The sequence below is a fragment of the Phascolarctos cinereus genome, unplaced genomic scaffold (assembly GCF_003287225.1).
Source record: "Phascolarctos cinereus isolate Bilbo 61053 unplaced genomic scaffold, phaCin_HiC Scaffold_4;HRSCAF=312, whole genome shotgun sequence".
In the NCBI taxonomy this organism is placed as follows: Eukaryota; Metazoa; Chordata; class Mammalia; order Diprotodontia; family Phascolarctidae; genus Phascolarctos; species Phascolarctos cinereus.
This window is the reverse complement of record NW_027555847.1, coordinates 294,184,235-294,208,913: the sequence shown is the minus strand read 5'-3', so window position 1 is coordinate 294,208,913 and position 24,679 is coordinate 294,184,235. Positions and strand designations below refer to the sequence as shown.

The window sequence follows — 24,679 nt, the reverse complement described above, 5'->3', positions numbered from 1 at the left end:
AAGTTCCCCTGCATTAAAGCCTTGATCTGATTTTGACATTGCATGGAAGTGACACCTCTCTTTAATGAAGTCCATGCCAATGCAGCATGAGGCCTGTTAGGTCTTATCAAGATGGAATGAACTGAACTTTGAGTAAGGTCATCAAAATGCACTATGTTTCTGTTTAATGATGTCTGGAGAGGTTCATCAGAAGGCTGACCATCAAAATGATGACATTTTTTACTATGGCAACTCACAAAATATGGAAGAGCTAAGATCTTTATTCGAAGAGTGAGTTTCTATCAAAATAAAAGCATAGATCTTTGAAGTTATCAGAGTAAGTAGCTCTTAGAAAATCAAATACGTGTGTCCTCTTTATGGATTTCTTCCATACTGTCAATATCTACCAATTTCTTATCTCTATTTTTTAACAAACAAAGACAATATATAGAGGTTATGAACAAAATCCTTGATCTTCTGAAATACTAAAGAAGAAACCAACTACTTGCTTAACACATATCTCATTTGGAGGATTTGGTTATCTCAGACTACCATTATAACATATGACAAAGGATTGATTATATTCTTAAAAGCCAATATGAAGAAAACCAATGGAAAAATTTTACCTGATAAGCACTATTTTGAGATTTTCAGATTCTGTAAAAATTCAAAAAAAGTTTATCTCGATTTTAAATAAACTAAAGGACTTATGGTACAGAGGTCCTCATTCTTTTTGTGTAGGAGGAAATGTTTTGAAAGTCAAAAACTTTCATCGTCCCATAACATGATAAAAGTTGTATTATTAGTATTCATTTGTTGAGAAAATACATTATGACAAGAAGTTACTATGAACTTAGCAACACTTTTAAACGAATCATAGTACAGAGTTGTGCAAACCTTAAAATGCTATATAAATGTATCCTATTAATTACTACAACATCGATATAGGATAAGTACAGACACCAGTTCTGTGATGTGCTGTCACTGGTTTAGGTAACCCCCAGGTGAAGAAACCCGCAGTATGAAAACAGATAGCTATCTTCCCTGCAACATACAGCCTTGGAGAGTGGCCTGGAGCAGGGTTTCTTAAACTTTTTCTACTTGCAACCCCTTCAGCACTTCTGGCTAGAGTATTGAGAAGTTAGGTGATTCTCTCAGTATCACACAAGCCATTGTGTGTCAGAGGAGGGATTTGATTTCACATCATCCTGGCTTTGATGTCAACTATACCATGCTGCCTCTCAACATCTACAGATAATGAAAAATCATAATGCCTATGTGTGTAAGCAAGCCTCAAAGCCAGGAAGACCTGGGTTCAAGTCCCACTTCTGACACATAATGGCTTGTGTGATGCTGAGAAAGTCACCTAACTTATCAATGCTCTTGGCAATGATCTAAGACTCTAAGTTGCAGAGGATGGTTAACCTGCATCAATAGACTGAATCTCCTCATACGGGTCTTTATCGACAGTGAAATCACAGATTTCTAAATGGGCAATCCATATTACTTATTCAATCTACATAAGGAATAGTTCATTATTTATGGATTGGTATATGGATTCACAGATACCTTGCCATTCAATAGCTCAAGTGGCTAGAGCTTGTAGATGACAGATTGGCAACCACTGCTGAAGAGCATTGTGTAACAGCATTTTTCAATGTGGTCTGCATTACTGTACACCTAAAATCAGGTGAATTACTGTGTATAAGACCCATTAATAGGAAATCAATAAATTAAGAATCAGTTCCCAATCATTGGTCCCTTGGACAACCAAAATATATGTCAGCAAAGGGCTATTTGAAAAGTTATAAAAGTGACCATATAGAATACTATTTGCCTGTCCTTCCCTTATGTCATCACTGACTACACCACCTTTCAGGTTTACTTGACAAGAGTTAAATTATCTCTAGCATCCTTTAGAGAAAAACCTATACCTTCATTAAAGTCCAAAGTAAATGAGAAGCAAATTCAGGACATGAAACCTCATAGAAAGATGATGCATCTTTAAAAGATTTATCAATATGAGTACTGTCTCCATGAACATAGATCATAACTCCTTAGTAGACTATTTCATGAATTGTTATGAACAAAAAATTACAAATATCATCGTTTAAAATGTTCTATTTTCTGAAAATCAGACATGACTCAATGATCTTGTACTATATATTTTTGATAACAAATTTGAAATCTGAACTATATAGTTTCTGTGAACTATAGTTCTCCAAATGAGAACGCTTAACTCAACATGCTAATCAAAATCAAATACTAGATTACTCAGAAATAAATATTACTAAGCTCTATTTCAGAGAATATTTGTTATAGACATCTATTCAAAAGCAGTGCCTATATTTTTCATTCTTGTTAAGAGCACCAATCTAGATAAAGTCAGTCACGTTAATTTCTAAGGCACAGACCCGAAGAAAAGCCAATGGATTAAAATATAAAACAGTATAATTGCTCAAAACAGTAAAAGCAGGGGCAGCTAGGTAGCGCAGTGGATAGAGTACTGGCCCTGGATTCAGGAGGACCTGAGTTCAAATTTGGCTTCAGACACATAACACTTACTAGCTGTGTGACCCTGGGCAAAAGTCACTTAACCCCCTTGCCTAAAAAACAAACAAAACAACAACAACAACAACAACAAAACAGTAAAAGCAGACCAAGTAAAGTCATTGTAAAAAAACATAAAACAATTCAATTTTTAAAATTAACACCATTTACCTTGCAGCATTTCTCTCAATCTTTTCATCAATGTCACTGAAGATTTGTTCAAATTCTAGGTCTCCAGGAAATGAATTTAACAAACAATCTATGTCAAAAGAATTATAAGCATATTCATCTCCCCACTCCATCTCAAGGAACTGAAATAAATTTTAAAAAGTATTAGTTACTAAGAAATGCAAATAATGTAAGTAATAACAATATCAAATTATAAGAAATATCTAAAATACACAAAGACAAAACCCAAAATTAAATGAGACAGTAGAACAATTGGGATCATAACAGAATAAGCAAAGTAAAAAGATTTTAAAAAAATATTTCACTAGGGCAAACTTTATTTTCCTTTCTATGGTCTTGGAATCTTATAAAATAAAATCTCTTAAAAAACACATCAGCACCATGCACCTATCACTGTGAGATTTACAGCAATCAAAAATTATAGGTCATTGCAGAATACCTAAGAAACTAATAAGAATATTATTAGATGTCTTGCTCAAAGCCAGGTGACAAAAATGTCCCCCATCTCCTCTCCTTGTTCTGACCAACAGCCTGGACTTGGATACTACGGAATCAGATACTAAAAGTTTCCACCATATTAAGAGATGAGATGAGACCTTTTGGCCGCATGTCATTACCTCTCTCTGACCACAACCTCTTGACTGTCGACTGCCCACTGTTCCCTCTCTGTCTTACTACTCTTAAACATATTCTTTGTCTTCAGTGTGAACTCCTTCCTGTTCTACCAGTTTATTATACTTATTGTGGTTATACTTTCCTCCCATTACAGTCTTCACCCTATGATTAATCAGTTCAACTACATACTATCTTCTACTACTGAATTCCTTGCCTTCTTATCCTAAAGCCTCTCATGCCTTGCCAAACCTTAAACATGGGTTGCCTCACCTTCTTCTGTCTTCCTTATTCCAAGTCATGTACTGCTGAACACAAATGGAGGTAGTCACATAACCACATTGACTAGATCCACCTTAAGTTTGTTACCTAATCCTTTTTAGGCCCTCATTGCTTATTCACTACCATCAAATGATCTTTTCCCAAATTAGTACATTAAATATAACACATTCCAACTTAGTATTTTACTTTCTTTGATTTTTTTTTCTGACCCAACCTCATCTAAGTACACTTGCTGTTATTGTTGCTGTTGTTGCTGTTTGTCCTTTGTTTCTAAAGCGATGTCATGATGTGATGTCTTGACTCTTATGAGAATTGGATTTAAGTAAGGCAGAGCTGCACATAAAGTTGTTAGCCTCACTCTCTCTTCCAGAATCATCAAAATTCACTTATGGGGTTATGGCAAGAACACAGCAGTGAAAACAGATTATCTCTGGAGATGATAGGTTACCAACTGCTAGACTTGCAGTGCTTCTTAACTGTGGGTCACAATGTGCTGACGGGGTCACGAATTGAAAAAGTTTAAGATGCCTTGTACTAGAGGACTTCCATCAATGTTTCAATGACCATGTGATCAGTACTGTCTATAGAGGGGGTTCTTCTTCAGGTAGAGGTGAGGCTAGATAGCCTCTGAGGTCTCTTTCAACTCTTTTCTTGAACTGACCGCCATCCTCCCAGTCATACCAATTTATAGCCTTGGAGTCATTTTTGACCCCTCTCTATCTTATCCCCCATATAAAATCAATTATCATGTCTTGTTAGTTTCTACCTCTGAAAAAAATCTCTCCTTAACCTCCTTTTCTCCACCTATATGGACACCACCCTAGTTCACACCTTGGGGGTACAGCAATAGATTTCTAATTAGTCTTCTTGCTTCTAGTTTCTCTCTTTCTCTGATCCACATTCCTTGTTGCTAACAGTTGCCAAAAAAAAAAAATCTTGCAAAAGCACAGGTCTAACCATGTGACTCATGAACTCAAGAAATTTCAGGGGTTCCTTATTATTTCTACAATAAAATAAAAAATCCTCTGTTTGCCCTTCACATTATGGCTCCCATCTCTCCTTCCAGTTTGATTTCACACGATTTGTTTTCACATACTCTACCTTGGAGTCAAACTGGCTTACTTGTTCTCAGAACTCACATTCTATCCACTGCATCCATGACATTGTTCAGGCTGTCTGTCCCCAAAGCTAGGAAAGCATTTCTTCCACAAATCTACCTTTTCAAATTCTTAGCTTCTTTCAAGGTGGATTTCAGGTACCACTTCTTACAGAAAAGTCTTTCTTCATATTCTTAGTCATTCATGCTCTCTCCCTCCTCAAATGATCTTGTATTTACTGAACCCCAGTGGGATTCAAGTTCTTTGAGAATTGAGGCTAGTATCTAGGGCTAGGATGATAGATAGAAAGCTGGAAGCCAGAGCTGACCTTAGAGGTCATCTAGTGTGGGGCTTCTTAAACTTTTTTTCCACTTGAGACTCCCCCTTTTCTCCTTTTGGCAGAGTTCATTGGTGTTGCATGGCCTGAGGGCATGGGCAGTGCAAGGTGTGCACATGCTTTGTGTTCAGAACCAAGGCTATAGTGAAGTTGCACAATGCATAACCAGCAAGTGTTGCCAGAAATGCCTCAGATTCATTATGCATTTGATTTTTAACTAATTTTGGTCATTGTGGGCATTCAGAAACCTTTTACTGTTGCCAAATTTTCATGACCCCATATGAGGTTGTGATTCACAGTTTAAGAAGTGCTGAATTCTAGTCCAACACTCTCATTTTACAGATGAGGAAACTGAGACCCAGAGAGATTAAATAATTTGTTCAAGATCAGAGAGAATGAATATCAGAGGCAAGATGTGAACCTATGTCCTCTGGCTGCAGAAGCCAGTAAGATTTTCGTTGTATCATTTCTATATCCCTAATACCTAGCACAGAGCCTTGAATACAGTAGTGATCTAAACACTTGTTTTTGTTTTTATTTCAACTAATTAAAACTGGTAAGATACCTTATGTGCCACCACAAATTCATTTTGGAAAAGTAATGTAAATCATATTTATAGATTGATGGATGTATCCTCAGTTGTGAATCAGGATAAAATAGAATACTCTCTGGAGACATCAGTCTAATGTATTACTATGTCGAATAACACTAACCCAAAAAAAAAAGGGTCACTGAAATCTTGGGTGTCATCTGCAAGTAATTTGACAATGCTGAGGGTGTGAATTATTGCCAGAGACCATTGATACTAGACCAGGGATTCTGTGAATATAGAATATTCCCAAGTAGAAAGGGGGCAGGGAAACTTTGAGGGGAAAGAGAAGAAATTAATCTTATTTTCACACTAAAAAAACTTATGGATAATAGGAGCATTTTGATAACCACAGGTTTCTATTTTCCCCTTAAATATCACTAACAGTGGCATTCACGTTGCATAGAAAATATTAGATGTGTGGAACATAAATGGAATAAAGGTAATGTTAGACTAGAGGGAACCTTAGAAATCATCTTGTCTATCTCTTCTATTTTACACATAAGGAAACTGAGACCCAGAAATCAAGTATCTTGACCAAGATCATACAGCTGAGTTAAGTCTAGAACTCAAGTCTCCAGACTACTGGTCCAGGGCTCTCTCCATTTTACAATATCATCACTAGATGAATCCATAATAACATAACAGATTATTAAAAGATTTTTTTTTAGTATAACTTGAATTTCCTGGCAGTATGGTGCCTTAGAGTTGGAATCAAAGACCGGGATTCAAATCCTGCTTCTATTACTTGTGTGTCCTTGGACAGTCACTTAAAACTCTAGTGTACCCTCTGATTAAAACCAAGAAGCTGACCTCTGTGATACCTCCCAGCTCTAAATTTATGATCCTATGACCATTAGATGACACAGTGGTTAGAGCACTGGACTTGGAATCAGGAAGACCTGAGTGCAAATCCAGCCTCAGATACTTACTGGCTGTGGGACTATAGACAAGTCATATGACCTGTTTGCCTCAGTTTCCCTAACTGCAAACAGGACCTACATCCCAGGATTGTTGCATGAATCAAATGAGATAACATTTGTAAGGTGCTTAGCACATTGTCTAACACATGGTAGATGTTATATAAATGCTCATTCCCTTTTTTCCTTCCCCTTTAGAAGTTGATGTCATTGTGGGTGATGAACTCAGTCTACAAAAGGTTTTTTGGTGCCACTGTCTGAGTCAATACGGATTTGAGGACAGCACTTCTTACTTTCTTACACATAAGTCATGGTGCATTTATGTAATATGTATAAGAAATGAGACCTGTTTCTTTTATTTTCTCCTTATAATTCTTCATAGCAGTGATTCTTAAATTTTTTTGGTTACAAACTCCTTTTTAAACATTTTTTGTTTTAAACTCTTAAAAATTATTAAGGATCTCCCAGAGAGCTTTTATTTATGTAGGTTATATCTAGTTACTTACCATATTAGAAATGAAAACACCTTAACATTATTATGAAGACAGTTTTGACCTCACGAACCTATTGAAAGGCTTTCATAGGGACCTCCAAAGGTCCCTGAATCAAATTTCAAGAACTGCTGTTCTACAGGAATGGGAGTGAAAGAGGAGAGGGGATAAGGAAAAAAACCAATACCATAATTTGTTTATGACAGTGATGGTTTCTTTATTGTCATCATCAGTCTTTGCTTATTGAACTGGGTGGTTTAAAATGTCTAGTAACTTTGGGGCATTTTAAATATAACACAATCAATACCAATAGTATTCAGGGTACTGGTTTCAATATCAATCTAGTGGCTTTAGAAAAAAATCTCTCACCTCAACACAAAACAGTTGAGAAATACAAAAATACTCCTAATCTAACAATTCACAGATTCTAAAAGTCTAGAGATAAATATTTCCCATGGAGAACTTGATCTTTTCCTCCTCCTACTATGCTGAGAGAATCAGTGTACACTAATCTGGAGAGAAATAACAATCAAGTCAATTTTGCCTAAATGTTCAAGGGAGCCTCCATCTCAGTGAACAAATTAGTACTGATTAGTCATAACATACTGAGATGCAGTACTCATCTGCAGTGCTCCTTCAAAACATATGTACTAGCAGCCTAGAACAAAAAGCACTGTGAGACGCATCAAGAATATGAGGAGGTTTGCCACGTCGGTCTGGCTGAATGCGAAAAGCAGCAGAAAGATATTACTGAACATATGTCTGATCAAAGAAAGAGGTGGGCCAACAATCTAGCGAAAACAAGAGACAATACTCAGAAAGCTGGACACTAAAAACAAACAAATGAACAAGATGAAGAACCAACAGATGCTGGTAGTTCCCTGTTAGATGATTTCTGAGAAAATACGGACAAGAACGATACAGAATGAAAAGGCATCATGAAAAGGCACTGTGAGGTACGATAGAAAGAGTACAATACCATCACAAATCTTTAACTGTTTCAAAAGAAAGGATTTAAAAACCCTTATGAAAAAGATACTATTTTATGTTACACTACTATCAATTTAAGGTTCCTTTATGATTTCAAATCTAGAATACCACCCATTAGATACCATCCATTGTAGCCACGTATCTCTTCCTCAAATCTCTGGGGGTTCCTGGGGAACCCCTGTATTGAGAGCAGGACACTTTTCCTCCATCTTTACTCATACCTCAATCCCCCCAACTTTTCTACTCAGGCCCCGTTTTGTTTTCCCCCTCCTAACTAGACAATGATTTCCTAATCCCCAACCTGGTCAGAAAGAATCTCCATTCCACTCTAACCCCAAGGCCCACTCTTCAATGGTAATGGACAAACGTCCTCCAGGTTCTCTGTCCTGTGGGGCAACACCTCATGCATTCTAAGGCCTTGCTCTGCAACCGAACTTTCAAGGTTAGCTAATGGTGTATGTTTACAGTAATCGTGACTCTTTTCTTCCATTTAATTATAAAATTCACGTAAAAAAATTAATGTAGATATTATGATGGAATAAACCCTGTTGTCTTACATAAGAACTTTATTTCTAAAGCTGATGCATAAATTAAATTTTATACTTTAATGCACTAAGGCAATTCACAATTTAAAGAGAAACACTGCAGTGAATCTTTTCTAATACAATTTAATTCCATTCAACAAACAATGATGAAGCATCTACTATGTGAAAGGCATTGCTCTAGGCACTGAGGGTGAAAAGATGGAAAATGATGATTCCTGGCCTTTGAACAATTCTGAGTTCATTTGCTGGCATACTTATTTTTCAAATATATATATATATTTAAATTCTATACAATGCTGTCTTTTCTGTTTTATTTCCCTACAGACTACAACTATTAGGGAGTCTTGTATGCTCTTCTTATATCTTGTATCTTCTCTGAATACTTTAGTCTTATTCTGCAGTACAACAAATTCAATGATTGTTGATTGTATCTCCTATGTGCAAAGTCACTGCACTGAGTATATTCTCTGAGTGTGAGGACAGTCTTACTTTTCTATTTGAATCACCAGCATTTAGCACAATGCTCTAAACACAGTAAGTATTTAACAAATGCTTTTTTCAGTTAATCATTTATAATAGAATATGACAACACCATAAGAAATTATAATTATGAAGAATCCAGAGAAGCATGGAGAGATATAGAAACTGATGTGTTTCCTGGCAGAACCAGGCAAACAACATACAACTTACAACTTTGTAAAAAGAAAGAATAAGACAAAAATGAATGTTGTGTAATTTCAATAAGTTTTTCCCTTAACCTTGTTATAAAATCTCTCATGCCGATCCTCTCCCAGTTCCCGTTCCTTTCAGTAGTGAGTAGGTACAAAGCAGTAGTCAGATTTAATTCAATGCTATAATAGCTAATTTTAGTTTCATATTTAAAGTTTAGATCACACTTACTAGCTGTGTGACCCTGGGCAAGTCACTTAACCCTAACTGCCTAAAAAAAAAATCAGTAAAGTTTAGATCAGTTTCATATTTTATCCAGTATGGTATCATTAATCGTCATGAGCTTTAAGATGACATTTTTTTCTCTTCCTTCTTCCTACTAAGGCAATTGAAATTTTTTTCAAAAATTTAAATCTATCTGATGGTTTTTTTTTCATTTTTCATTTCCTCTTTCATACAGTACCAGCAAAAAAAAAATAGGATAAATGCATTGGTCCTTATATCACTATTAATGTCAACCTGACAATAATCATTATATACCAGTGCTCCATGCAACACTGGTTGTGTCTAGAAAAAATAAAGTTCTTCAGAAAAACTCTGTGACTTGATATTTAAATAAAATATACCTTGTTTGAACTACTATTGAATCTGGCTTAACATCCTGGGTCTAATATGCCTTTCTGGTCTTTTTTTTTCCATACAATTTCCTTTAGCATAATCTATATTAGATGGCTTTTCATATCCTGTTTTTATTCTATTCTCTTTATTTCCTGTATATACCATCTCCCATGCCTGGAGTGGACTCTCCCCTTTCCTTCTCCCACAACAAACCCACCTCAAAAACCCTTTTTTGAAGGTCACACTCAGTTGCCACTTCTCCTATGAAGCATTCCCTATTCTCCAATACTCACTCCCCAAGAAAAAGTGAAGTCTCCATTTTGAAATTTCTAGTCATCCTTTTCCTGAAGCTCTCCTTTACACTGACTACACTCTCATATTAGCTATTTGCCTACATTACCCCTCCTCCCTACCGCCTGCACACACACACACACACACACACACACACACAATTAGGCTTCATGAGAGAAGAGTTTTTCATTTCTATCTGAGTCCTCAGTACCCAGTAGTAGTGGGTTGTGCATTTAATTGGAGCTTAATAAATGTTTACTGGATTTATGAATAGTTGGTTTGAGGACTTTTAGTTCACTTAGTAATTCCTACTTATATGCTACTCATTCATAATCGCTATATACTTGAAGATAGATGCAGTGGATAGAGAGCCATCCAGGAGGACCCAGGCTCAAGTTCCACCTCTAATATACATTGCCTGTGTGACCTTTCACAAGACACAATCTGTCCATTGTCAAGGTAACTCTCTAAAACTCTATATTGCACAGAAAGTGCCAACATGCATTGGTGAAGGGAGTTTCTTACATCAGTGAAATCACAGGTTCAGTTGCTATTCCAACTCACTATTTTTCCCCTAAGTCCTCCCCACTGCTTCCTACCTTCCCTGTTACTGCAGAGGGCAACACCATCTTCTCAGTTTCTCAGACTCGCAACCTAGGAATCACCCTTGACTCTTTACTATCTCTCAACATCCACAATATCCAATCTGATGGCAAGGTCTGTACATTTCACCTTTGCAATATCTCTCGAATACACCCGCCTCTCTTCCTCACTGACACTGTCACCACTCTAGTGCAGGCTCACCTCACTTTGCTGGTGGGTCTGCCTGCCTCAAGTCTCTCCTCACTTCTATTCATCCTTCATATGCCATTAATGTGATTTTCTTAAAGCACAGGGCTGATCATGTCACCTCCCTGCTCAGTAAGCTTCAGTGGTTTTCTGTTGCCTTCAGGATCCAATACAGAATGCTCTGTTTGGCATTCAAGGCCCTTCATTACCTAGACCCTTCCTACCTTTCCAGTCTTCTTATACCTTTTTCCCTGTACATACTCTGTGATTCAGTGACCCTGGCCATTCCATGTACAAGACGCTCCATCTCTCAGCTCTGGGAACTCTCTTTGGCTGGCCCTCATGCTCAAAATGTTCTCCTTTTTCATCTTTGCCTATCAGCTTCTCAGGCTTGCTTTAAGCACCAAAAAAATCTCACGTTTTACAGGAAGCCCTTCCCAACCCCTCTTAATTCTAGTACCTTTCTTCTATTATTTCCTATTCACATTGTATTTTATAGTTTATTTGTACATATTTGTTTGCTTGTTGTCTCCTTGGTTAGACTGTGAGCTCCTTGAAGGCAGACATCGTCTTTTGCCTCTTCCTGCAACCCTAGTGCTTATTAGCACAGTGCCTGGCCCACAGCAGACTCTCAGTAAGTGTTTATTAACTGACTATCTATCTACATACATACATAGAATCCTAGTTGCTTTGTAATAGAGTCAAAACCATGTTATCAGGTCACTGCAAGAGAGTAGGGTTGCTAAGATTGCATAGTATGTGTGTATGTATATGGTACATGTATATACAAAAGTTCTATATCTTTCTTGACGAGAGGGAACAGTGTTGCTACTGGCTCTGCTCTACAGTAGATCACCATCTTGTAATTTTTATTTAATATCTATTACAATCTGGGAACTGAGTATACAAAAAAACCCCAGAAGATACAAAGTTCTTTAGTTCCCATAATTCCTTACTTCCATATCTTGTGCCCTTGTCTTCTTAACATGTTATTGGGAAAAAAGTGAAAAATCAGCAACAAATTCAGCAAACAATAAAATACCTATTACATATTTAGGTTCCCAGTATACAACACAATTAACAGAGAACTTTGTGATCCATTTCAGCAGATATAATGCTATACTGTGTAAATAGTATTAATACACATTAGAATGTAGAAGAATCCTAGGAGAGATACAAAGTATTCTGAAAGATCTAAGAAGTGAAAAATTGCTCTGAGGAGTGAAACACACATGAACTATTGCTAAGTTACTGAGGTTTGAAAGTATATGTAAAAGGCATATCTAAGATGTAATATTTTTGGAGTTAATCTTCCTAATAAAATGACTAAGTGCCAAGCAGGGAACAGAATCTATATTCTTTCCAAATTAGTATTCAACACCCTCAACAACTCCCTTCTAGTCTCATAAAAAGCTGGGGCTTGTTACTTTCTCACGTTTGTCTCATCTCCCCAACAAGATGATAAACTCCTCTAGGATGGTGCCTTGTTTGTACCTGCCAAAGAGTCCAGCGCAGTAAAGTTACCTATGGATACCCAGAAATGCTTGCTGGCTCATCATTCTTGTTCTCAAGGATCTTGTGATGTGAAAAATGAATTGACAAGTCACATGGTTTTGTAACATCTGATGATTTCTCAGCAAAAGCTAAGAAGTGATCAGTTTATCTTGCTTCAAGTATTACAGATTTATCTTTGTGATCATTGGCAAGTGACAACCTCTCTGGGCATCAGTTTTCTTGTCTATAAAACGATGACTAGTTAAACTCTACAATCCCTCTCAGCTCTAAACCTATAATCTTATCCATGATCCACAGGTTTTCCTTTTACTCTCTACCCTATTGTCTCCCCTCCCCTGCCCCATCAAAGTACCAAAGGAAAAGAGGCTAGCTCATGTCCCCTTCATCAAATCACCCTCTGATTGCTCCCACCAGGCTTCACCAGAACCAACAAACCCAAACATTTCTGCTCTGTCATTTTCTTGTGCAACAGACTCTAAACAGTCCCAGACTTCCTAATTTTACAACTACTAATTGTCAATCAGGGAAAAAATAATAATGTGGCAAAATTCAAATGAAATGCGATGCCCTAATTCATGGATAATAAAGAATAGAAATTATTCTGACTATAATACTAATGACTTTTCAAACTAAAATAACCTGGATTAGTTTTTGAACATACTACTTTATAATATTGTATGCCTTCAAATTTTAATTCCTATTTAATTGAGCTTTTCATGAGAGCAAAAATAATGATTTAATACTTCAAAAAAGTATTTTAGGCAATCTAATATTAATTATTGGCTTTTAAAATGATTAAAGAGTTTTCTTTGAAAAAAATACATCTAAGCCAAGCACCTGTAGATCAAATTTCAGCCCCAGGCAAATTATAATAATTGAGTTATATATTCCCAAGAAACAGTTTATAATAAAAATATGAATGTGTTCTAATCACTGCCAAGAAACACTAAAATAAAGCACAGTAGAAATTTTTACCTTATGAGATCAAAAGACAGCTCATACAAATAATATAAGCTTTCCACTTGCCCTTTACCATCTTTTCAAAAACCTCTAAATATTAAGTTCCCTTTGTTCTCTATTCCAGTAAACTTTGTCTTGTACTACTGCTAGATGCTTACTTTGATTTTCTTTTTTCTTTAATATTATCACTTCAGTAATTCAACTCCACATAGAGCTATTCCTCAAATGTTTAGCCAAGACTTGTTGAACTTATACCAAGTATGTGTAGGATTAAAGAGTAAATAAGAAACTGATTCTGAAAGCTATTCAATATTCCCATACTTTGATGGATCTATAATATCATCAATATGGGCATACCCTACAGTGATGCAGATTGATACCCATTTGTACCAGTCCATCCAGAGAAATTCTCAGCAATGATCTTCCACAGGAGTTCTATACAATATGTTGGTGACCTTTCTCTAGCTCTCTTGGCATTGCCTGGATACTAATGGAGCATTTGGGCTCCCCATTGGTTATCACCCGGCTCTTTGCTTACATATGAACCTATCCTTTTCTTCTCCTACTCATTTATCTCTATGAGAACTTCCCTTATATGTTACATCTCCTGTGAAGTCCTTGATTAGTAAAGTGTTTTACAGTCTGTATAGAAGCACCATATGTTTCTTCATTACCCTTTGGATGACACTCAATTTTAATTGTGGTAAATGGAGACCGAGACATTCTATCCCATGGCTATACAGCATTAATGAAAGAAAAAATTTGCTAAAAAGATGGGCCTTTATTTAAGGGAGAATCTTGGAGTCATTAAAAACACAGTTAAATTTCCCAAAGGAAATCTAACCTACTCATGGGTTTTACGGCAACACATGAAAGTGATCCACTGGGAGAAAAATGTAGCTCCAGTGGCTTCCTATAGGCTCAAGGATTAAAATATAAACTCTTCTGTTCAGCTTTTAAAATTCTTCACAATCTGGCCCCAACCTTTCTAGTCTCACTGTTTAATACTCCCCCTTCTACTTTCTGCAATCAAGCCAAAATGGCCCCTCTCTGATCCTCACTCAAGACCCTCCATATCTCCCAGAATGCACTTCTGTGCTGCTTTTGCAGTGGTCAGCCCTGTGCCTGGAATACATTCCTTCTTCATTTCTGCCTTACACAATCCCTCACTTACTTCAAGACACAGCTTCAGCACCACCTTCTTCATGAAGCTCTCCACTACACTCTACCCCTCCCCTCAACTGCTCCTACTCATTTTTCTTAATTACTTTTATTTAACTCTTTTGTATTTGTTTGTACTTATTCTCTTTACATTTGTTTTAGGGATGCATATGCATACAGATACTTACATGTATTGTTGTGTCATTACTACACAAACTTTGTCAAATAGAGATTGTTTCATTCCTCTTATCCCCCATGCCTAGAACAGTTTCAGGCACATAGTAGGTATTTAGTAAATGCTTGTTTGTTGATTGATTGCACTACAAGTGAAACCTTCTCCATAAGAGAATACAAATATTCCTTATGAAGCTGACAGTAAAAATGTTGTCAACATGTCGAGCAAGTTCAAGGAGAAATGAAAGTTCTAAAGAGTAATGATACTCACATATGGTCAAGCAATGGTAGGTAGATCAAATTGTTACTACAAACAGCTGGCAGTTCTCCCTAGAATTGTAAATTTCCTTCCTTATTAATCTAAGATAAATGAAGACATCTAGTTGCTTAGAATGGGAATTTCCATTGTCATATTTGTTGAGTTGCTAGAAACCTCTTTTTTTGTAGGTTGTTAAGATACTGAAAATTTTGCTTTGTTATAAAAATTATTTTTTATATTGCTTTGTTACGAAAAAAGAAAGCAATGCCTAAACTTATCTCCATTTGTTAATATTTTTAAACTTGCTGTTTTTTCTCTTTTTCATTAAAATACAGACAAAATCCTTGTTTTATATCAAAACTGTCTGTCCCCACTCAATTTCACTTCTTAGGTCTCAGCAATATTTTTTTTTTGTTTCAGACTGCTATCTAGACCATCACTAATATTTATAGAAGTTTTAGAGTACTACAATCAAGTAAACTGAAATGTTGATAGGCATATAATTATTCAGAAAGAAAAGTAGCTAGATGTATTCTCTTTTTTGCCTGAAACAAACCATTGTGCCTTCTATAGTAACAGTTCTAAAAATTTCCACTCTTTGACAAAAGCAGTAATCTACAGTATTGGTGAATATAAACTAATGTAAATGAGCAAGTGAATCAGTTGTCAGAATCTTTGCCAACCAAAAAGAACAATGCTTGTTTTCAATGTAAAAATAAATTATGGCCAAACAATATTCTTCTTTTAATATGTCTTTATCCTGTTCTATGTGTAGTTCTTTTCCTTACTCATGAAGACACTAAGAAGCCTTGAAATTATAAGCAATTTCAGTATTCTTCTAGAATTTAGCCCTGATTCACCTTGTATGATTATATAGGCATAAAATTAGGTATTTTAAGGTTGGAAGCACAAACCACGTAATTAAAGCTGCCCAAAGTGACAGAAGTCACAGGAAAATTTTAGGTCCTATAAAACCCCACCACTTGGCTTCCCTAAATTAATGAAAAGTCTTAACTAAACAACATCTAAAGACATGCTATGCTATTATATATCAAGTGTGTGTATAAGAGGGGAAAAAGCTAACTAGTTTTTTTTTATTTTTAAAACATAACATTTTATTTTTCCCCAATTACATGTTAAAACAATTTTTAAACATTTTTTAAAGTTTCAAGTTCCAAATTTTATCCCTTCCTCCCTCCTCTCCTCCCTGAGACGGTAAGCAAGCTAATATAGGTCATACATGTGCCTTCATGTAAAACATTTCCATATTAATCATTTTGTACAAGAAGACTCAAAGAAAGAAAAAAAGGGAAAAAAATAACATGCTTTAGTCTGTATTCAGATAGCATCAGTTCTTTCTCTGGAGGCGGAATCTTTTCCAATTATTATATAATATCATATAATCTCAGAATTAAGAGGGATCTCAGGGTACACTGAGTCAATCCAATAACAGAAATGATTTGGAATTCCTATATCAGTTTCTTGTGGATGGGCCTTCACAAGTGTTTCCGGATACTTGAAAAATGTGATTTAAATATTTTCCCTGCAAAAACTAAAATCATTTCACTCTTAAGTGATTCATAATGAGGACACAAGGTCCTGAAGGATAACTACACAGTAACTGCAGCAATGTAAATAAAAACAATATTGAGAGACAACAAAACTCTAATAAAACATAATGGTCAGTATTAGTAATACATAGAGATCATAGGATTATAGATTAGAGCTAGAAGGGGACTCGGTCATCATCAAGGCCAACCCTATCATTTTTACAGATAAGGAAACTGAGTTCCAGAGAGGTGGCAAAGCCAGTATCTGAACCCAGGTCCTCTGATTCATTGTTTATTTCTTTGTTTCCCACTGCACTGAACAATTTATAAACGGGCCTTTTGGGAAATGTCATTGGTAGAGGGGCCTGGTTGGGTGTTCGTTGTACCTAAAAAACAAGTAACAATAAATATAAAAGTCAATTTCCTTAGCAATCTTATTTACACTAGTTTTCTTAGTAAATTCTTTGTCTATAGATAATGCCTGGGAAAATTTTAGAAAGGTGTGTTAGGACTAGATTGTGACCACAAACTCCTGCAAACATGTAGAAAATGCACCAGATTAAATCCTGGTGGGGAAATCCAGAAAAAGTCAAAGTGACCTCAGAGTGAGCATCCAGGTATGCAAAGGAAGACAGATAGGCAGGCCTGCAGACCCTGTGGAGCACGCTTTCCAGGAGAGCACACCAGCAGGCAGGGAGAGGCTGTGCTCCAAGGCAAGAAGCCCCAAACCAGCAGGGGCACCACCAGAGCCATACCAGGGTATGGCCACAAGCACAGGTGCGAACTGGCAGCTTTGCTGGCCACTACCCAGTTGCCAATCACAGGGCTGATGCAGAAGGGGACTTGCACAGGGAAGTGGTGCTCCTGGGTGGGGAGGCTCCAGACTTTGTACAGAGGAAGGAGGAAGTTAGGATGCCAGCAGCAGCTGTGGTACGGCTCAGAACCTAGGCCTCGAGTAGGGTCTCATTCCCAATATTTAATCCAGCCTGCGGAGGAATAACCAAGGCAGGAATCTGAGAGCAGAGGGGAGCTGACAATTCTGTTACTTTGATCCAACAGAGCTTCCTAGCCCAGGGATAGGGACTGGCTGGTGTTGTTGCTCATCTTTTGTTTTTGAAGAGGACCAATGCCCTCACAGGGTGATGTCTTGACTTGCAAATGAACTGGATTTAAGTGAACCAAGGCTGCACAAAGTCATCAGCTTCCCTCTCTCCTCCAGAATCATAGAATTCCAGGGCAAAACAAAAGTCAAGATGACCGGTGATGGCCCAGGATGCAGCGGGTGACCTTGGCAAACGCATCTCTATCAGATGTCATAGGATCCTGAAAGATTTACCATGTGTTTAACCCTCTGAAATTCTACACATACCGACTGAGTCCAGCAGCAGTCTACTTTTGCACAGACCCACACCTAGGTCAGAAACTTGCAGAGCCTGGAGGAGGGTGGGAAGAGGAGGGTGAGAAACAAGTAAGAAGTTGCCCTGGGTCAGACCACTTTGGGAACACTAAAAGTTTGTAGGTCCCCAGCCTGTCCTTGAGATCCTGGAATAATGTAATACTCAATGTTCCAAGAAAGCAGCAACAGGACCAGTCCAGACTTTCCCTCCAAAAGTATGGCAGATCTCAGCCCTAACAACAAGTCCCTAGTTGGGAAATAGGCTGGAAGAATGGGCAAATACAAGAAAGACCCCCTTATAGAAAGCTATTGTGGTGGCAGAGCTAATCAAGACACAGAAGCAGGAAAAAACGACAGCAAAACATATAGACGCAATGCCTCAGAAAAACACAGCTTGTGCACAATAAACTAGAATTCCTAGAACAGATAAAGCAAGAGTTTAAAAAGTTTTAAAATGTTTTTATATGGAATGAGAACATTTTTTTGGGGGGGAATGGAGAATAAATGTGAGTTATGGAAGAACTTTAAAGGGAATTAATAGCTTGGCACAAGAGATATAAAACTCTGCCCACGCAATAAACCCCCTGAAAATTAGAATGGACCAGTTAGAAACCAATGCCTTCATAAGACACGAAGAAATATTAAAATAAGGCCAAAAGGCTAAGGAAATAAAAGAAAATGTAAAGTATCTCGTAGCAAAAATAACTGACTTAGAAAACACTGCGGAGGAAAAAAATTAAGAATCAATGGACTATCAAAATACCATGACCTAGACATTCTATTTCAATAAATCTTAAAACTGCCCAGATCTCTAGAACCAGAGGGCCATGTGCAAATAGAAAGAATCCACTAGTCACTTCCTGAACAAACCCCAAAATGAAAATCCCAAGGAACATCACAGGCAAAATCCAAAGCTTCTGGGTCAAAGAAAAAATACTGCAAAAAGCTTGAAAGAAAGAATTTAAGTATGGAAGAGCTACAGTCAGGATCACATGTGATTTAGTAGCCACCAACATGGAGGAATAGAGAAGTTGGAATACACTGTTCCAAAAGGCAAAGGATATGGGCTTACAGCCAAAAATAACTTACCCAGCAAAACTGAGAATGATGTTACAGGAGGAAAAGAGGGTTTTTGTTTTGTTTTGGCGAGGCAATTGGGATTAAGTGACTTGCCCAGGGTCACACAGCTAGTAAGTATCTGAGGCCAGGTTTGCAATCAGGTCTCCTGACTCCAGGGCTCGTACTCTATGCACTGTGCCACCTAGCTGTCCTGAAAAAAAGGATTTTTAATGAAATAGAGGACTTCCAAAAATTCCTGATGAAAATACAAGAGTTACAGAGAAACTCTGAGATTCAAATATAGGAATGGAGAGAAACATAAAAAGGTGAATGAATGAGATTTAAAAAAAAACTAAAAAAGGAGAAACTGCTTATATTCAAATATGGGGAGATGATACATATACCTACTTTGAACCCTCTCATTATCAGAACAGAAGACCAATCAGACAAGGCCTGGGAGTGGTTTTGTTATGTTTTGATGATCTTAAGAAAAAATGAAAAGAGGGGAAAGAGGAATACTCTACAGGAGCAGTGGTAGTGAAAGGAAGGTTAGGGGAAATTATCTCATAATGAAGGTGCACAAGTAGACGTTTATACAAACAAAGAGTGGCCGGGGGAAATGGCTGACACAAGCTTCACTTTCATCTGAGCTGGTCAAAAGCAAGAATACACACATGCACAGTTGGGTACATAAAAATATTTCAATCAACAGGGAAATAGGAGGGAAGGGGGAAGGGAGAATTAGAGGTGGGCAGATTAAGGGAAGGATTAGTCCTAATCAAAATAAACCCTAAAGATGTACAAAAATATTTATAGTTCTTTTGGAGGCAGCAAAGAACAGGAATCTGAGGAGATACCCATACATTGGGGATCAAAACAAATTACGGTATCTAAAAATATGATGAAATATTATTGCGCTGAACTCTTAACCAGACTATGACCAACCAGGATTCCATAGGACTAAGGAGGAAACATGCTGCCCACTTCCTGATAGAGAGGTAAAGGACTCCGAATGCAGAATAAAACAAATGTTGTTTTGGACATGGCCAATGTAGAAGGTTGTTTTGATTGATGATAAATGTTCATAATGAATTATTATTTTTTCTTATGTTTTCAATGGCAGGGATGGGTTGGAGGTAGAGTGTGGAAGACAGATCTTGGTTGATTAAAACAAATAAAATATCTGGAAAGAAGAAAAAATAAAAGCACTAGATTGTGAAAGTCCAGTGTTGTTTATATTGGCTCCTATAGGGAAAAGGGAGATATCAGAGTTTACTGTACAAGGGCGTGACATATTCACAAGAAAGGAAAGGGGAAATCACTTTGGGAGCAGTGTAGAGAATGGATTGGACTGAATGAATAGTTTAATATTGGAATCTGTTGTTTATATGAAAATCATAATGACACAAAGCAGGCCTAACTGAAAAAAAAATGTAATGCCTAAAATTAATTTCCAAGGAGATTTAAAGAACAATTCATTGTTGCACAGCATAAGTTAATGAAACTTATTGCTATTTCTAATACTGAATATTCTGGATATAAAGTCTCTTGAAAAAAAAAAAAGTGGCTCTCAAACATCACTCCTCTTCTCCGGTCTTCAAGAATCACAGGTAGGAGCTCATGCATTTCTAACTAAGCATGACAAAAATATATCTGCGTGGTTTCTATTTACAGAATCTAAGAGTTTTAATAACTTCTGATTGGTCAAGTCAGCTCGTTTTTCCCTACCTGAACAAGAACCCATTCTACAGGATATCTTGTAAATGGTCATCTAGCTTTTGCTTGAAAAGTTCTAATGAGGGAGGAGAGTCCACGACCTCTGGAGGCCGCCTATTTCTCTTCTAGACAAATCTAACAACATTTAAATCTTACATCGACCTAAATCTGCCTCTCCACAACTTTCTCAAGTCTGCCCTCTGGGGCCTTTACATTAGTTGACTATTAATACATATTGAATGAAGATTGAAGGCAAAAAGAGAATGGACAGTAGAGGATGAGATGGCTAGATTGTGTCATGGAAGCAATGAACATGAGCTTGGACAGGCTCTGGAAAATAGTGAAGAAGAGCCTGGTATTCCCCCTGTAACAATGAGAGGAATGGGAGAGGATGGTAGTGCTCTCTAATGACCTGAAGGCCAAGGTGCAAGAATGATGCCAGGCTGAAAGAGACAGGCCCTAGGATGACAGAGTGGTCACAAAAGGAAACAGTAATGACAAAAAATGGAGCAACTGAGGCTAAGAGAAAATAAGAGGAAGACTTAGAGAAAAGAAGGAACTATTACCAAAAGAGAAAGAGATTAAGTAAAGAATAAAAGCAAAGGGATGGCTTGAAGAATGAAAAAATTAACTCCAAAAACAGACTAAAAGGAAGCAAAAGAAGAGCAGACAGGGCTGGAGGGGGAAGGAGAAAAAGAGTTCTATGAATGCAGTAAAATTTTAAACAGGAATAAAATGTTGTTCCTACATCGAAAAACTCATAAGTTTATGTAGAAGGGTTGCCAGTTCCTATTTTCACCACCCTGAAATGCATACATTCCCTTCCTTAACTCCCCCAAGGAAGAACGGTAACACCAAGGGAAAAGAAATGGGAACATACTGATATATAACTTTAAGGTAGCAGAAGAGGAAGACTAGTGCTTATAGCTGGTAAAAACTGTTAACTTTCTCCTTGTACAATAAAACAGTGATCCCTTTACTCTCCTGAGGCTGATAATGGGTGGAATAAGTATGGCTAGAAATGTGACCTTTGTGAGTGAAGTCCAAAGATCAGTTATTTAGCATTTATGGGGATATGATGCAGAAAGCTAACATGGTATCAAGAACAAAAGGAGAATCTGGGGGTGGAGAAAGAGAAGACCTAGAGTGAGACAGCTACTTCTGAGTGCTCCATCCCCTATCCCAAAGTACCTGCTACTAGGGGAAAGATTGACTTAAGGGTCTTTCTGTCAGTGGCTGCTCCAGGTCTACTTCCAGTGAGTGGCAGTGGGCTTGAGGTTCCATCAAAGGCTTCTATCAGGATGTGGAGTCGTCCATGCCCTAGGGCAGCAGGCTGTTTACAACTTCCAGGCCATCCCACAGCCTTTTCCTAGATATGATTAGATTAGAACCCCTCCTTCTATGTCTTCTTTCCCTTCTCTCCTTTGTCCTCAGACTTTCAGATATATATTGCATGTTTTCAAGCACATTTGATATATTTTAGTTCAGAGGTAATGATATTTTTACACAACAAAGTCCCCCTTTTGGAAATCAAGTAAGAAAACTCCTGTATTATTTCTATCTCTGCTAATTAGTTTCTTTTTTTCAAGTGTCATTAGAATAGATTCTCTTGATTAATACAGTCACATGGATTTTAAAATTCAAATAATATAACATAGTTTTATTACATCTTCAAAAAGTTAACTATGAATATGACCTAAAACTGAGATATTAAAAAATGTCCTCCAAATGAAAACTCAGGGGAAAAAAACAATAAGCACCCATGAAAACAATATAATGAATTTCTCACCACTTTCCTCATGAGTAGAGCGGACTAAATGATCTCTAAGGCCTCCTTCTGTGTTCAAATTCTAAATCTTGTGACCTCTTACTTAATTTTTAATACTCTATATCATTCACAGTACATGGGTTTTTTTCCCTATAAAATCAAGGGAAAGATAATTTGTTGTGGGTTAGAACCAATTCATATGGGAAAACCCAAAATTCTATTTAAAAAGCAATCAGTGAAAGTAACTATTGGATTTTTTCAAGTTAAATCTAAAATCCATCACTATAGATATATTTTATTTTATTTGCTGCTTAACATATCTCAACAGTGAATCTATCATATCAACACAGTCATCATGATTCAAGCTGCAAATAATAGAGAGTGTCAGTGTCAATTTTGCTTTCTCACAGTTGCTTCCCTTCACTTCATCTGCTTTTAATAATCCCTGTCAAACCACAAACAGTCCAAATTACCTTCCTGACACAGAAGCTTTCAAGGAGGAGACAGAATCTCAACTTTCATTTAGTGACTACAAAAGAAAGCTGTCCAGCTGGACAAATATTATTTCCACACTTGACAATCTCTACAGTTAAGCATGCATTTTAATTTTAACTAAAGCTGCCAAGAGTTTGATATGAGCTTCCTGTTTAGTGTAGATCGACTCACAGGATTAGCAGACCAACAACTATAACTGTGTTGAAAGAACCCAGCATTTTCTACTAAGAGATTCAACAAATATTTATTAAAAGATAAATCATAAGCTGTAGCTGAGAAGACAAAAAAGACACATAGGAGATATCAAGCATACACTGTGGGGGAAATAATGTATCTAATGTAGCTAAATTAGGAAGATATGAGTAGAAGATTAGTATATAGCATAAAAACATATAATGTGCTGGTTAAAGATTTTAAGATGTTTCATAAATAAAAATAAAATTATGAAGGTCACTTACTAGATCTTAATAGATGAAGATGAAAGAATGGAGAATAGAATCTGTTGATTATTCTTGGATGGACAAATAAGAGTTATATAATCACCTAACCCTAGACTTGTAAAATCTTACAGAATGCCTTCGTTTTCCAGATGAAGAAAATGAGGACCATAGTGGTTACATTACACTCAGTTGCCCAGGATGACAGATATAAAGAGTGGCAGAGCTGGGATTCAAACCTAGGACTTCTGGCTCCAAATCCTGGGATCTTTCCACTGAACCACACTGTATCACATCAAAGTAAGCTTATTAGCATAATTTACTATTTCACAGATATTATTAATGTAATTTATTTTACTGATATAATAGTGAAAATGCATTCTATATTCTATGTTGTGAAATTATAAAAGGGTTCAAATTTGAGAAGACTGCTAGAGATTGAATTTGAGGAGAAGAAATTTGGGAGAAGTTAAAGAAAAGCTGAAGAGGAAAATGAGCTAAGGAAGAAACAGGGCTCAATCAAAAAGAAGACTTAAACTGGAGGGAAAAAAAGGAGGCTAAAGACCTGAAGAAGATTCAAGAAGGAAAAGGAAAAAGTGGTTGGTAAGACAAGATAAGTCCAAGGAGGTTAAAAAATAATAAAACACATTGATAAAGAAAATTGTGAAGTAAAACATATTGTATGGTTATTTTTTAAGTTAGAAAAGAGAAAAAGTCTGCAATGAAAAAGCATGGCTGTCTTAAAAGGTTACTGAAAGAAAATCATGTTTGGTATGTCTGTAAATTTGTTAAGCATTAGTAAAAAGCTGTATGTCTTAACCAGGTGCTTAGGAAGAGGAGGAAACACTCACAATAAGGTTTTTTTAAATAATTTTATATCATTTGTTTGTATATTACCTTCATTTCCCAATAGATACCTCCCTCCTTTCCAACCCAGAGCGTCATTCCTTACAATAAAGAATAAAAAAAGAAAAAGAAAAAAAAAGTTCACCAAAATAACCAATAAATAATTAAATTCAATAATTTAATGCCATGTTCTGCATCCATAGCTCCCCACATGCTCACTTGCACCCCTGTAATGAAGGAAAGGAGGTATAACATTTTCAAATCTCTTTTTTTGGGACCAAGCTCTGTCAGTAGCATTACACACACACACACACACACACACACACACACACACACACACACTGTCTCTCTGTCTCTCTGTCTCTCTCTCTTTCCTTCTCTCTCTCTCTCTTCTC

At 36.8% G+C, this 24,679-nt stretch overlaps 1 protein-coding gene across 3 annotated transcripts in view; it reads right to left on the bottom strand.

Moving 5' to 3' along the window:
• The window catches only part of KIAA0825 (KIAA0825 ortholog), a 523,965-nt gene that overhangs the window by 468,655 nt on the left and 30,631 nt on the right, over positions 1–24,679 (bottom strand). For all 3 annotated transcript variants that reach the window (XM_021008591.2, XM_021008594.2, XM_021008603.2), the window contains exon 2: positions 2,701–2,840. In XM_021008591.2, the coding sequence (XP_020864250.1) occupies positions 2,701–2,831 (131 nt within the window). In that variant the 5' untranslated portion in view covers positions 2,832–2,840. The remainder of the gene's footprint in view (positions 1–2,700; positions 2,841–24,679) is intronic.